Source organism: Callorhinus ursinus, unplaced genomic scaffold (assembly GCF_003265705.2).
Source record: "Callorhinus ursinus isolate GAN/ISIS: 27379988/994484 unplaced genomic scaffold, GSC_fseal_2.0 scaffold5, whole genome shotgun sequence".
In the NCBI taxonomy this organism is placed as follows: Eukaryota; Metazoa; Chordata; class Mammalia; order Carnivora; family Otariidae; genus Callorhinus; species Callorhinus ursinus.
In genome coordinates, this window is record NW_027397067.1 from 44,498,865 (window position 1) to 44,513,673 (window position 14,809).

At 47.4% G+C, this 14,809-nt stretch overlaps 1 protein-coding gene across 3 annotated transcripts in view; it reads left to right on the forward strand.

Moving 5' to 3' along the window:
• Positions 1-227: 227 nt before the first annotated feature.
• The window catches only part of MATN2 (matrilin 2), a 129,942-nt gene continuing 115,360 nt past the window's right edge, over positions 228-14,809 (forward strand). The window contains exons 1-2 of one of the 3 annotated variants that reach the window (XM_025870890.2): positions 228-474; positions 10,444-10,613. In XM_025870890.2, the coding sequence (XP_025726675.1) occupies positions 10,469-10,613 (145 nt within the window). In that variant the 5' untranslated portion in view covers positions 228-474; positions 10,444-10,468. The remainder of the gene's footprint in view (positions 475-10,443; positions 10,614-14,809) is intronic. The other 2 variants (XM_073893007.1, XM_025870889.2) reach the window with 2 other exon arrangements.

Consider the following 14,809-nt stretch of genomic DNA (forward strand, 5'->3'; position numbering starts at 1 on the left):
CCAAGTCCCCCAAAGCCTCTGTTGTTCGGAGTCTGCGGTCCGGACCCCTGGAGTCCGAATCCCGCCTGGGCTGGCGGAGGCACCAAGCGGAGCGGGGTGGCGGCAGGCAGGGCGCACGGTCGGGGTGCCCACCTCCGGGGCTGCCCGCAGGGTGGGGCCGCTCCCTCTCCGCGCCTTCCCCATCCCCAAAGACGACACCCCTCCTTCCGCCCGGCCCGCTCCCCACCCTCGCCGCGGCGCCGCCTCCCCGCCGCCCTCCCGCGCTGGCCCCGAGCCTCGCAGGCAGCCAGCGAGCGAGGGGAGCGCTCTGGGATGGGACTTGGAGGAAGCGGCGAAGGAGGAGACAGCGGCCGCGGCTCCCACGAGCGACCCCCGAGGAGAACCGCGCCTCTCCGAGTGCCGAGGAGGCCGACGACGGAGACCCGGGTGGCTGCGCCCGTCTTGCTGTCCAGGCGCCCGCGGCAGCGGCTGCAGGTGAGCGGGGTGCGCTTTCCCCGGGGCTCTGTGCACGGCCCCGGCTGCCCCGAGGCGCGGACAGACCGGCCGACCGCCTGACGGACCGACAGACAGACCCGCAGAGCTCGGGCGGACGGGCGCACGCGGCCGCTGCCCCCAGGCCTGCGCGCCCGCCTCGCCCCGGCCCCTGCGGCTCCGCGCGGCCCCTGCGGCCAGGCGCCCCCTCCCGCCCCGGGACCCGTCGCTCCGGACCCCGCGGGGCCGGCACGAGCGGAGGGCGGCGCTGCCCGGATCCCCGGGCGGCGAGAAGTCAGGCCAGCCCGGCCGGGCGAGCGGGGCGCGCTCCCTGCTCGGGGCGCACGGTACGGCCGCCAGCCCGCAGTGCCCCGTGGGGGCGCTGTGCCCCGCCGCGGGGACTCCCGACCTGGGCTCCCGCGGCCCCGGGGGGGTGGGGGTGGGGGGGAGACTTGTTGAGCGGGCACATCCAGGGTGATTCCTGTCCTACAGACAGGCCAGATGAGTCGCGTTTCTCCCCTCGGTCGGCTGGTATTTTAATGCCGTGTCATCTGGATTTTGTTCTTGGTCCTCCCTCCGGTGTCTCTCCATTGTGGAGAAGGGAGAGAAGGGGGAGGGCATTTTGTGGTAGTTGCTGGAAACCCACGAGGACAGTTTGGGGAGGAGACAGAAAAACGGGGACCCTCTTCTCGTTAAGGTCTCCAGGACTGGACATCCGGGAAGGTAGCGCCTCAGGAACAGACCCCCACCCTGAACCAACCCATTTGACCAAGTTCCAAATTGTCATAAATCAGGGGACCAGGATGCATCTGCACCAAGTGTATTGAATGGGCGGGCCTTCCAGGAGAGGGGAGGCTGTAGGGGTCGGTGGTCAAGGGCATAGAATCTGGGATTAGCCTGCCTAGGTTCAAACCCTGGCTGTGAAGCTCACAGGTTGGTAACCTTGGAGTGACCCAACTACTCTATGCCTCAGTTTCCTCATCTGTCAAATGGAGATGTTAATACCTACAGGGCTGTGAGGATTAAAGTCCTTAGAACAGTTCCAGGCACATCCTAAAGCTACCTGGTGAGTTCCATTACCTCTCTTTCCAGAGAAAGCAAGGAGTTCCTATGAGCAGTCACCTCCTCCCCAACTCAGGAAGATAGCCTCTCCACAAATACACGAAGGTGGCAGATAATCCACATGTAGTTAACTGGGGTTTTCCATTCTGGAGGCCACTCCTGCCCAGCTCTGCCTACCTGCTCTCTAAGGGACAGCTTCATAAAACCACGTCAAGATACCAAAATGGGTTTATGGCCTGGAAAGTTTCCTCTTCGCCCCTGAAACTTGGTCCCTCAGAATCCCCTTGAGAATGCAGAGATTTGTGGCTCTTCACTACCCGTCCATACTTTTATTCCTGCCATAGAATTCAGCCTGAGGCCTCCCAGTTGCCAGGACTCTCTTTTTTGTCAACCAGGGCTTCAGGTTTCCTTGCTCCTAGCATCCAGACCCAGGCAAACTGGAACCACTGTGGCCTGAGCTCACTCACTGGAGACGCCATAGCAGAGTCCACCTCCAAGATACCCTCCCATGGTTGTCAGGCCCTGGGCTCTTACCAGCAAGCACCAGGTATCTCTGTTCAGCAAGAGGTAGTTGTAATGAGGCCCAAGATTTAAAGAAAAGGAAATAGATGATTGCTCCTTGAGAGACAGCAAAGGAATAGGAGGGCCTTTGGAAGTTGTAGAAGGAGATTGAACAATTTTCCTCGAAACAGCTCTGACTGGTGCCTTAAAGAAGGCAAGGAGTAAGGCAGGGGTGTGGCTGGAGAAAGGGGTAGAGACAGGCTCAGGTCTCAGGAAAAACAGGCCACAGGGTGTGATGGGTGTCGACGCTGGTGGGCACCAGGTGTTGGGCATGAAGCTGGGCAGGCAGTGACAGAGGACATGCTAAGCCTCAGGGATGAGTGCTGGAGTTTAAGACCAGTCAGGTGGGTCAGAGGGTCTCTAGCGCTTTCCCCGGGACCCACTGCCCTCTGGTCTGCAGCACCTGTGTTCAAGAGAACCCTTTCCTGGGACTCCCCATCTTTAGGGAAGCTCAGGAGGGTTGCCCTGCTTCCCACTGTGAGAATAGCTCGGGAGGATCATGGGAAGAGGGAGGCTGAAGCGCCAAGGAGAGCGGAGCATGTCGTCACTGTTGCTAGTAAACAGTGCCAGAAAGGCCCTTCCAAGGGACCAGTTGCCACCTGGAGCTCCAGACTGTGAGGTCATGTTTGAACCCTGCCATGTCGCTTGGCAGACGGCCATCACTGCCTTACCTGGCAGGACCCTGAAGGGGACTCGGAGGGAAAGGCAGGGCTGGGCTGGATCCCAGGTGCTTGGGCCCTTGTCAGAAATTGGTGGTAGTGACAAGGTCAGTGGTGAGAGGGAGTGGGGGCCCAACCCGGAGAGCACACCGATCTCGGCACCTGAAGGACCCAGCTACCAGTCTCAGCCCTGTGTGTGTGTGTGTGTGTGTGTGTGTGTGTGTGTGTGTGTGTGTTGGGGGGGTGGCTGGGGGGACTTGTTGACGTCAGCATTATAACACAGGGCCAGATGACAGGGCTTTGAAATGCTAAACTAAGGAATCTAGATTTTACCGTGTTGGCACGTGGAAGTTGGAAGTCGCTGGCAGTTTTTGAGCAGGAACATGATAAGCGAGCATGATAGTGTGTTGGGAAGATTGAATTCAGCACTGGTGCTAGATGGATTCAATAGGAGAGACTTGGAAACAGTCTATTAATTAGGACTAATGTTCAGTTCCAACTTACAGAAAAAAACTGAAATAACGGTGGCTTCAAGAAGGAAGTTTATTTCTGTCTTGCGTTCTAGAAGCCTGGAGGCGGTGAGTCCAAAGTGAGAGCGAGGTCAGGGACCCCCACTCCTGTGCCTCGCTTTACCATGCAGCGTGGCTTCCATTTCCATCATAGGTCATGGTTCAACATGACTGCTGGGTATCCAGCAAGGATGTTCTCATTCCAGCTAGCAGGAAGGCAGGAAGCAAGGAGGCCAGTTCCCCATCCCTTCTTTAGGACACTTTTCAGAAGTTGTACATACCATGACCACTGCCATTCACTGGCCAGCATGTAGTCACACAGGCGAGAAGGGAGGACTGGGAGCCATGGTCTTTATTCTACCCGTCACATGTCCACGTAAAAAGTGGGAGTGTTACCAAGGAAGGAGAGGAAGGAAGATATTGGGGGGGGTAGCTGCCAGTGGTCTCTGTGATGGGAATAAGGTCTAGGGCTGTGACCTCGGTATGGATGGAAAGGGAAGAAGACATGAGTGACATCACTGAGAAAAAAATGGCAGGACTTGGTGCTTGAGTGCATGGAAGGGAAAAAAAGATATGGAAGGAATGACCATATATACCAAAATATGAGGGGAGGGTTTTTCCCCCCAAAAAATTATTCCTTAGAAGAGAGGAAATTGCCCTATATTTGAGTCCTTGCAAAATCTCTCAAAGTACAGGGAATCTAGCAAATATTTTGAACAAAGTGCTGTTTGGGGAAGACACACAATATTCAAAATGTTCTCAATCAATGTGCTACCTTTGGATACATCTAGATACATACCAAAACAATAAAAAAAATCAACTCAGATTTTGTAATTATTCTTGAGGGCACAATTTCCCAGTTGCAAGGATTGGATGATGCTGGATACAGTCCTTTAAAGAACAACACAATGAGTGAATAAGTTGCAGAGATACACTGTCCTCATCTGCTGGCCCAAGATAAAACCTCCAGCGACAGCATCCCATATGGGTCTGGAAAGTGCTGTGTCTCAGACAACTTACACACAGGTGGAGACGTTAGAAGACTCAAAACGTATCTTTATTGTTGACACAATAGTGATGTTTGAAAGGCAAGCATTTGAAAACATTGTTTTATGGAAAATTTTTAATGAGAAAAGCCTTACTTCTAAAGTGATAACATTCTTTTGTAATTTAAAGTGTTTTGAATAGGCATTTGTGACTAAGTTGATACATTAGTTACTGTGACTCGATATTTGATATTTCATCTACATCCTTTTAAAATTATATATTTAACTTGGCCGAGAAATTTGAGGGAGGGGGTCCTCCCATCATAGGAGACAGCCACTGGGGTCGCCTGTATTTAGGCAAATATCCTATGTAGAGAAAGACATGAGCTGGGACTTGGCAGTTATCAGTTGCCGAACTAGGGCCAGTTTGATCCAACATTTATTGATCTTTTCTTGGTCAATAAGTGTGTTTATTCAACATGTGTCTATTTTCTAAAAGCTTATTTATAAAATTCGGCCCAGGCACATGGGTGATACAGCAATGACAAGGTATGGTCCCAAGGAACAGCTCACAGATGAGGCAGGGAGACAGATCTAGTAGCAAGAAAAAGAAACCAAGAGCTAGAGCAGACAACAAACCCATTATTCGGGGTGTATAGAGAAGTCAATCCGTACTGGGAAACTGGAGAACATTTTAGAGAGTGGGTAACACAGTGAACTGAGCCTTGAGGAATGCATGCGATTTTGGTTCATGTAGGGCTTCTAGGCCAAGGGACCAGCATGGAGGGAGGCACTGGCTGTGATAAGAATCTGAGTTCCTCAGGCCAGGGAGATGGCAGGGATAGAAGTTTGGCTTTGTCCCTTCGCTAGCTCTCAGGCCTTGGAGAGTGTCTTCCCCTCTTAGTGTCCCATTCATAAAATTGGGAACTCATCCTCCTCACAGAAGGATTGTAGGGATCCAACGAGATGATAATATACAAAATGCCCAGGTCACTGCCTGGGACATAGTAGGCACTTAAAAAATAGTAACGGCCTACCCCCTTTCTCTTCTTGTCCAGAGGCAGAGTTTACCACCTTGTAGAAAGTCATGCCCAACCTCCTTTAGGATCGCAGGGTTGTGCTGGCCTGTGGCCTGGTTTAGGTTGAGAAACACTGTTCTCAGGCCACGCCTCTCATTTTACGGCTGACTAATTAAAACCCAGAGAGAGAAGTCACCAGTTAACTGAGGTCACACAGGGTGTTCTCACAGGGCCAGGCCTCTCCTCTCAAGGCCTACAGCACATCCTGTTGGCTCTGGTGGGATTCTACTCGCCTGACAATTTACTTGGAACGGGGATACTTAGAAGAACCCAAGGCTAAGAGGGTCAGAGCAGTCTTCTCTCTCCCTTCCCCCACCCCCTTGCTAGAGCTAAATGAAAAGACTCATTGTCCCATGGAGAGGAGAAACATTGTTAAAACAAAGTCAAAGCTGTTGTGTTTTTTAAAAAATATTCTTTCCATGCCCCTGAATGCTTCACGGAATCTGTTCAGATTGAATTAACCTCTGTTTCCCTGCACAACAATCCTCCTATGCCCATACGTGAAAGGAACTGTTTCTCAAGCATCAGTCCATTTCCCAGCTAGAAGCGGCTCCTGTTCTTCAAGTGCTTGCAGCTAGCTGTAAGTGCTCAACTGAGCAACATTATCAACGTGGGTTCCAGGCCCTGACCTTGTGTTTTCTTGTCTCACTGCATTGCATTTTTTTTTTTAAGTCTACCTTGCCTATATTAATGCTGACTACTGGTTTTATGTTGGCATGTATACAATATTCTTTCCCCCATTCCTTTAGTTTCTTTTAAACAGCTTTTTTGAAGTATAACTTACATACCAATAAAATTCATCATTTTTAGGGGACAATTTGATGAGTTCTGACAAATGCATACAGCTGTATAACCTCCACCATAATCATGATATAAACACTTCTATCGTGCTCCGCCTCCAAATTTCCCTCATGTCCCTTTGTAGCTGATCTTCTTTTCCCACCCCCACGCCCTGGAATCACGGATCTACCTTCTGTCACCTAGTGTTGCTCTTTATTGAAGGTCACAGAAATAGAATCGTTCAGATTATAATCTTTTGTGTCTGGCTGCTTTCACTCAGTATAATTATTTTAAGATTCAACCTTTAATTGCTGAGTAGTATTCCATTGTGTGGATGTACCGCAGTTTATTAATCCATTCATCAACATGTGGACGTTTGGGTTGTATCCTGTTTTTAGCTTTTATAAATAAAGCTCCTAGGACCATCTGAGTATGTCTTTGTGTGGATGTGTTTTCATATCTTCTGCGTAAATTCCGAGGAGTGAGGTTGCTGGTAGCAAGATGAAACATCTCAGTCTGTCCAGGACTGAGGAGTTTTCCAGGATGCAGGACTTTCATTGCTAAAACATCGACAGTTCTGGGTAAACCAGGACAGTTGGTCACTTGTGCTGTGTCATTTGGCAAGTGTACATTGAACTTTATGAGTAACTGACAATTTGTTGTCCAGAGCCTCTGCACCATTTTGCATTCTTACCAGCAATGTATTAGGGTTTCAGTTTCTTCACATCTTCACCAGTACTTGGTTATAGCCATCTTTTTAATTTTAGTTTTTCTAGTGGATTTGTCATGGAATCTTATTGTGGTTTTGATTTGCATTTTTATAATGGCTAAGAATGTTGAACATCTCTTCATATGATTATTTGTCATCCAGTTATCTTCTTTGCTGGTGTGACTGTTCAAATATTTCACATATTTTCAGATGGGTTGTCTTCTTACTGAGTTTATAAGAGTTTATATAGTCGGATATAAATAACAGATCAGAACTGTGTCGATCCTTTCTACCAGTTTGTGACTGACCATGCCATTGCATTTAAAAGGAAAGTTTTAAATACTTTCAGATATTAGCATTATTTTTAAATTATATATTTGTATGTCATTATTCTATTATACTGGTCATAAATAAGCATAAAAGTTAAGTTGATGTGTGTGTTAAATGGTTTAATATGACAAAATGAACAATGTGTACTTCATATTAATTGGTTTGATTGCATAATAAGAACAACAAGTAGCTTACTGAGCACTTCCTATGTGCCATTCACTGTTCTGTGTGCTTTATGTATAGGACTGATTCAATCCATACAACAACCAGGTCTGTTTCTTATCCCCACTTTAAAGATGAGGAGACTAAGGCACAGAGAGGATAAGAGCAACCTGCTCAGTGTTAGACACCTAGAAGTGCTTGGTTCTGTGTTTTCTTTTTTCTTTTTCCTTTTTTTAAGTAAGCTGCATGCCGAACGTGGGGCTCGAACTCACCACCCTGAGATCAAGAGTCTCATGCTCTGGGCGCCTGGGTGGCTCAGTTGGTTAAGCGACTGCCTTCGGCTCAGGTCACGATCCTGGAGTCCTGGGATCGAGTCCCGCATCGGGCTCCCTGCTCGACGGGGAGTCTGCTCCTCCCTCTGACCCTCCCCCCTCTCATGTGCTCTCTCTCCCTTTCAAATAAATAAAATCTTAAAAAAAAAAAAGAGTCTCCTGCTCTACTGACCGAGCCAGCCAGGAGCCCCAAGTTCTGTTTATTTTTCACGCCTTCCCCTTCCCCTATTCCCCTTTTAGTTAGTGATGGTGACCTGAAAACACAAACACTTCTTGAAATCAGCAGGAAACCCAAGCACATGAAATGGTATTGTTTTTTGAAAATGATACTCACCCACCACATCATGTTCCAAATGTTTGGATTTAAATGCAAATATGTCAGGTTGCAAGTGGGCTTAGAGAACATGTTGTATACATTTTGAAATAAATAAAGGGGGACTTTGTATTTTCTTAGTTCGGAGGAAGGAGAAAGCAGTAAAATAATAAATCACATATACTTATAAAGTCATTTAAAATGTGATAAATACCCAGGAAGCTTGAAAATAAATAATAAGTTTAAGACCAGAGAAAGAGGCGAACTCTTCTAAGTGTTCTTCCTTTTCTCAGAAGGAATCTCACAGTTAAAGCTATGAAAAAGGGCCAATCTAATTAGTGAAGAATTTAATTTATTTAAAAAGTTGGGGGCAGTAGTTATCAGTAATGAGCCGATATGCTCTGGAGTTTCGCCACTTTATCAGCTGTATAACCTTAGGTAAATTACCTACCTTCTCTGAGTTACTGTTAGAATTAAATGACTTAATACATTTAAAGCATTTGGCCCGGTGCCTGGCACATAGTAAGTGCTGTACAAACATTTGCTATTTTTAATAGAATTTTAATGCATACGGAAAAGTGAGTTAGCTCTATACAACAAGTGTGAAAAACTGTGGACTTTGAAGTTTGACAGCCGGGGTTTATCTCCAGGTCAATTCCTGAAAGCAATTTGCTGAACAAACAATTCACTAATTACTGAGTATTTTTTTTTTTTTTTAAGTTTTGGGAAATGGTCTTTGCCCTGGCCCTACCCTGTTCCTGCCTCTGACGGCAAAACAGCTATGCCCTTTCATGAATTGTCTTCTGGGATTTGACTTGCAGCTAATTGGGTTTTCTGCTAATCAATGAATTGGTAAATTGGCCTGCTTACCCTGGGTTTGAATCCCTACTTTGCTACTTAGTTTAGCTGTTTGACCGTGATCAAGTTACTGAGCTGCTCTGAGCCTCCGTTTCCTCATCTCTAAAGAGCAGAAGGAATCATTTTGATTTCTGCAAGGTGGGTATGAGGATTAAATGAAGCTGCCAAGCACAAGATAAGGACTTAGTAAGGATGTTACATGCATGTGATGTTACTTAAATGTTGTTCCTCCTTAAATCTTCCCTCCTCCCCACCTAACTTATATAAATTAATAAATTGCGATGTTATTCATATGCATAGAAAATGGGAAAATATCTTTAAACCTAGTCTCAGGACATTGCCTTCTCCATAAGGTTTTGCCAGGCAGGACGGTCTTTTTTTTTTTTTTTTTTAAGATTTATTTATTAATTTGAGAGAGAGAAAGCGTGCGGGGGGGGAGGGGCAGAGGGAGAGGGAGAGAGAACATCTCAAGCAGACTCCATGCCCAGCACAGAGCCTGACATGGGGCTCCGTCTCATGACCCTGAGATCTTGACCTGAGCTGAAATCAAGAGTGAGATATTTAACTCACTGAGCCACCCAGGTGCCCCCAGACAGAATAGTCTTGACATCACTCGCCATGTGGCCAAGTACCTTTCTCATCCCATCTGAAGCACTGAGATAGGCCATCCTGGGAAAACCTGGTTCTGACCCTGTCACTTCCCTGCTTAGAATCCTTCTGAGCCTTGATACCAGCTATACCAATACAGAAAATGGGTAAAGGCAGTGCTGTTCTGGCAGACAGGGCTCCTCTGGTTCAAAGTCCCCTTGCTCCTGTGGATACCTGGAAGTCAGAGTTAGAATTCTTTATTCCTGCTCAACATCGGGTTTGATCTTATTCTTCTCTGGTCCCCCAGCGCCTTTGCTCATTTGCTTGTCCCCACCTCCCCAGGGGTGCCAGGCACTATGCTGAATGCTTCAGTTACATGCATTAATTCACTCAGTTAACTAATATTATCCCATATTCCCACAGGCCTCGGGAGGTTAAGTAGCTTGGCCAAGGTCATACGCAGTGAGTTTCAGGGTCAGGATTCAAAGGCAGGAAGTTTGGGCCAGAGTCCAAGCCCTTAACTACTGCACCCTGTGCCTCTTAAGAGACATGTGAGGGAGGCAGGAAGGCAGGGAGGCTGGGAGGCTCACTATGTGACGTTACCTTGTATCAGCTGGGAATTTATATATTTTACTTTGTGCCATATGCTATTACTAGACTGAAGGAATAGTGTTACTTGGAATCTTCAGATATGATTTTTTTCCTTTTTCAAATCCAAGATATAGAATATGATTATAGACAATAGATAAAAAATAACTAAGGAGAAACTTGAGGATAGATCTTTTCTTCCCCATCAAGTTTTCCATTCAGTCTCACAGAGACCAAAGTGACGAAAAATTTTAATATGCATGCCCTGCTCAGAGTATCCAAGAACCTACCAAAGGAAGTTCCTTGAGTTCTTAAGGATCAAACATATAAGTGACATTTTAAGGACAAGGGGCATGTTTGATACTGAAAAGGTGGCACAGCGGGTCTGCAGCGCCCAGAGTTCAAGGAGACCTGGAAATCTCACCCTGCTCCCTTTTCCCGTTGTGTCTGTCACAGCCTTCCCCTCTTCCTCTTCTCGAAGATGGAAAAGATGCTGGTGGGCTGCTTTCTGTTGGTCCTCGGACAGATCCTTCTTCTCCTTCCCACTGAGGCCAGGGAGCGGCCTCCCTGGAGGTCCATCTCCAGAGGGAGACACGCTCGGACCCACCCCCAGATGGCCCTCCTGGGTGAGTGTTGGGGGCTCTGCCTCCGAAGCAAGCAGGAAGAGGTGGTTAAGGGTGGACCTCCGGTCAGGGGATGGACACATGTCAGTCGGGAAGCTCTCTTATCCCTCAGTCTCCTGTTGGGTTTTGGGGGGGATGGGGTGGGGTGGGGTGGGGGAGGGAATGGATCTCATCGGCAATGAGTGCATGGGGTTTTCAAAATGAAATTGAAACCCTTCTATTTCAGAGGCTTCCATTTAATCTGAGGCTCATGACTTTTCTCCAATACGCAAGGAAAAAATCTGAAAAGGTCCTGGTTGTACTTCTCTGAGCAGGGGTGTTATGAGAGTTTTTCATTGGATTTGTCCAGCTAATCTGTGTTAATAACGCTTCCCTGCATGGCAGCATGGGGAAAAGAGCAGGCAGTTTTGCGGAAGGTGGGAGCAGCCTCAGACGAGAGGTGGGGATACTGTGAGTGGAATCAAGATATCAGGAATAGAAAATATCGGGGTTCTCTTATGAACATGTTTTCTTCAGGTGAATTTTTCTTTTTCTCCAAGAGAAAGGAAAGATCGTAAAAACACACAGACTATGGATACATGCATCTGGTTGTAAATATAGGCTCTGGTAAGCCCAGGATGTGGAGGTAATAGGAAGGTTGTCCAGTGGAAAGAGAATAGGTTTTGGCATAGACCTGTGTTCACGTCCTGGGTCTGGTACTTACATGTGTATACTTAGGCAGTGCAGTCTCTCTGGGGTTCAGTTTCCCCATCCATAAAATGGGAATGTTCATGCTGACCTTGGAGTATTTTTTGTGAGGAGAAAATAAGTTAATAAATGTAAACTATAGGTATGCAGTGAATGATAGCTTTACAACAACTGTTGTTCTGTGAAGTTCTCTGAAACCGTGTTTTATAGCTTGTTGGCCAGGTGACAGAGTCTGACCCCCTATGAAGGCCATTGAAAGAACTGCCCAATTGCCTGGTCGCCTCAGCATTCAAAATTACAATCAGAGACCAGGGGAACTCCAAACACTCTGTTCTGAGAGGTTGGAATCTTTACTGATGTTCACTAAATGATGGCCCCCCGTGATCCTGGGCCTTCCATGTCTTTAGTCTTCTGAGAATCTGTTCCCATAGTGACATCAGCATAAGACTTTTGCAAATGTGGCAAGGACTGGGGCATGTTTACTACACTGATTGAAGGGCTTTTTACAAACAAATTTCAAGATGAAAAACGTGTATATATATATATATATATGTATGTATACACACACAGAGGGAGAGAGGGAACTTAAAATGCATGATTCCTATAGCACCAGCCGCGATTGCACAGTTGGGTTTCTGATGGGGCTTTCAGAATGAGCCCCCCCACACTTAGCTGGAAAAGCATACTCCTCTTGGCTCTAAATACCTACACCCCCCCCGCACACACCGTGACTTCCCTATGTCAGCATTCACTGCCCTCTCCATCGCCCCAAGCTCAAGCTCTGAAGTAGAAACCCCTTGTCTTCTGAAATCAGCCCCACACCCAGTATTGCATCCTGTTCCTCATTTTGCCAGAGAATGTGCCAGAGACAAGGAGGAGGAGGGAACATGGCGCATCTCCCCGCCCCGGAGAATGGCCAGTGGCCGCCCCCGGACGTGCTAGACGGCTGCTGGACTCGTGAATGTGGTTGAGTGAGAATCGTGAAACCGGAAGGCAAACGCCACAACTTTCTGGCCTGGATTCTCACGTGCCATCTGCTTTTGGTCTTCCTCTGACAGGGAACAAAGATGCAGAAGCCACATTCCCTGCAGTCCTTGCCCTGGTCCTGTGATTTTCTCTTCATTCTTAGAATACGGTGTCTTCCGTGTTATGGGTGTTCGCTTTTTTCGGCTTGTTGTTTTCGATGTTCTAAACATTGCCCAGGCGCGTTTCACTTTTGTGGCACATCATTGTGGCTGTAGTTAAGGGACGCCCTGCATGACTTATTTCACTAGTTACTTGCCAGGGTGTCAGAAACAGAGAAACAGAATTGTTTCTTAGGTTGATTCTTCGTTTGAATTTTCTGATTTTTTAAAAAAAGTTTCTATTTCATGTCTGAAGTCAAGTCAGAGTTCCAGTAACAACTTGAGCCAGTTAAAAAAAATAAAGCATGTATTTATCTGCCCTGCCTATGAGTGTTTGCAGGCTGCTCAGGTGGTAGTCAGTGGTGATGTGTGTCCACGTGCGCTTCTCTCCTACTTCATTCATTCATCTGGAGTTTCTGCTGTGGGGCAGATATTGGGGGTTCAGGAAGCGCATGTGTACTGGGGGGAGACAGATATGGAAAAGGATCAGTAATTTGGTGGAATTGACGTGCAACAGAAGCAACAGAAGCTAGGTTCAGCTCCACTCTGCCTGTTGTACACTCAATGTAAGGCAGTGGGTCTCAGACACTTGGGTCTCAGGATCCCTTTACAGTGAAAAGTTATTGAGGATCTCAAAGAGTTTTTGTTTTTGTGGGTCTTCCCGACATCAAAGATCTGTTGATGGGTCAAATATTGAAATGGACAACTTAAAACAGTATTACCTAATGAATGAATGAATGAATTAAAAAATAACAATAATAAACCCACAACATAACCCGTAACATAAATACAAATATTTGTATAAAAAATGACCTTTTCTAAGTTAAAAAAAGAACGGCACTGTTCTACATCTTTACAGATCTTTTTCATGTCTGGCTTAATCGAAGACAGTTGGATTCTTACCTTGTCCGTTCAGTCTGTCATGAAATGTTGTTTTGGTTGGACTACATGAAGAAAATATGGCCTCCCCCAGATACATAGTCTGAAAAAGGAAAAGCATTTTAATAGCCTTTTCATATAATTGTGGATATTTTTCTTTGAGATGACACCAAAACTTGACAAATGATAGTTTCTTAAAGGTTAGTTGCACTGTGGAAACAAAAACTGCATCAATAAACTTTTCATGCTCTATGTACTCATGAGAAAATAAGAATATAAGAAAAGCAGACATTCGTGCTATTATGGATGTAGTCCTGACCCCATAGGCCCTTTGAAGGGATCTCAGGGACCCTCAGGGATCCCTAGACCACACTTTGAAAACAGCTGGTTTCGGGCTGCATTCCTAGTGAAGGCAGAGACCCTCCCTGAGGGACGAGCGGGAAAGAGTGAGGCTGGCGTGTCAGGTGGAACCTGGTCAGGCATTGGGGGGCCGGCATGCCCGTGAGGCGGGTGGTCTGAGCTGGAGACAAGCCTGGAGGAGGGAACCAAATCGCTGAGGGCCAGGGGCTCTGCAGCTCTGACATAGAGTTTGGGCTTCATTTGGCAGGGGTGGGAACCCCTGGGGGACTTGAGGCAGGCATCAATCACATCAGTAGTGGTCCCTGCTGACCCTCTGTCCATTCACTGTGCCATCTGGACAGCCTCAACCTTCCTGGGCTGTGGCAAAGGGCAGCGAGAGCCTCGATGTGCAGGCCACCAGGACAGTGAAGGAGCCCATTCTCCGGCCCCAAGTCCCTTCCAGGCATCCATGCTAGCTGGTGGACTTGGAGCTGCAGGGTGTGCTGTTCTCAGAGCCGAAGCCCGTGAAAGCCTCCAGATTCATCCCTCTGTACTCATTCTTTATCAGTGGTGCGCATTCCCTCCCAAACTCCCAACTCCTCCTTGGGCTGCCTTCAAGGTGGGGCTCACCAGAAGTCATGTCGCCTCCAGCCCTGATTACTGTCTGCTTTGCTTGTACACAGTTTTTCTCTTTACTCTATCACTGCCACAGGGTGGGGGTGGAGCTGTTGCCAGGGCAACCGGTGGACTCCTCTCAGCCTTTTGGAAACCTTAACCCTCTTGCCCAAATTCCCACAGTCCTTGACTCCCCTCGCCCCAAGAACAAGAGTCCGCAAAGGGTCTACACGTCCGTGGGCTGGCTCTCCCTGTTTTGTTTGCCTTTTACAAGGTCTTGTTGACATGTGCGTTCTTTTCTAACTTTACCAAGCTCGCTCATTTTATTTCTACTAACCTCAAAACCTTTTCCCTTCCCTGTAGCAGATGCCCCTTGGGATCAATAGTATCCACACAGAATTCATGTTTGCATTTTGAGAGAGAGTGTTTTCAGTGGGAGGTAGAGATTTTATTTTATTTATTTTATTTTTTTAAAGATTTTATTTATTTATTTCATAGAGAGAGATAGTGAGAGAGGGAACACAAGCAGGGGGAGTGGGAGAGGGAGAAGCAGGC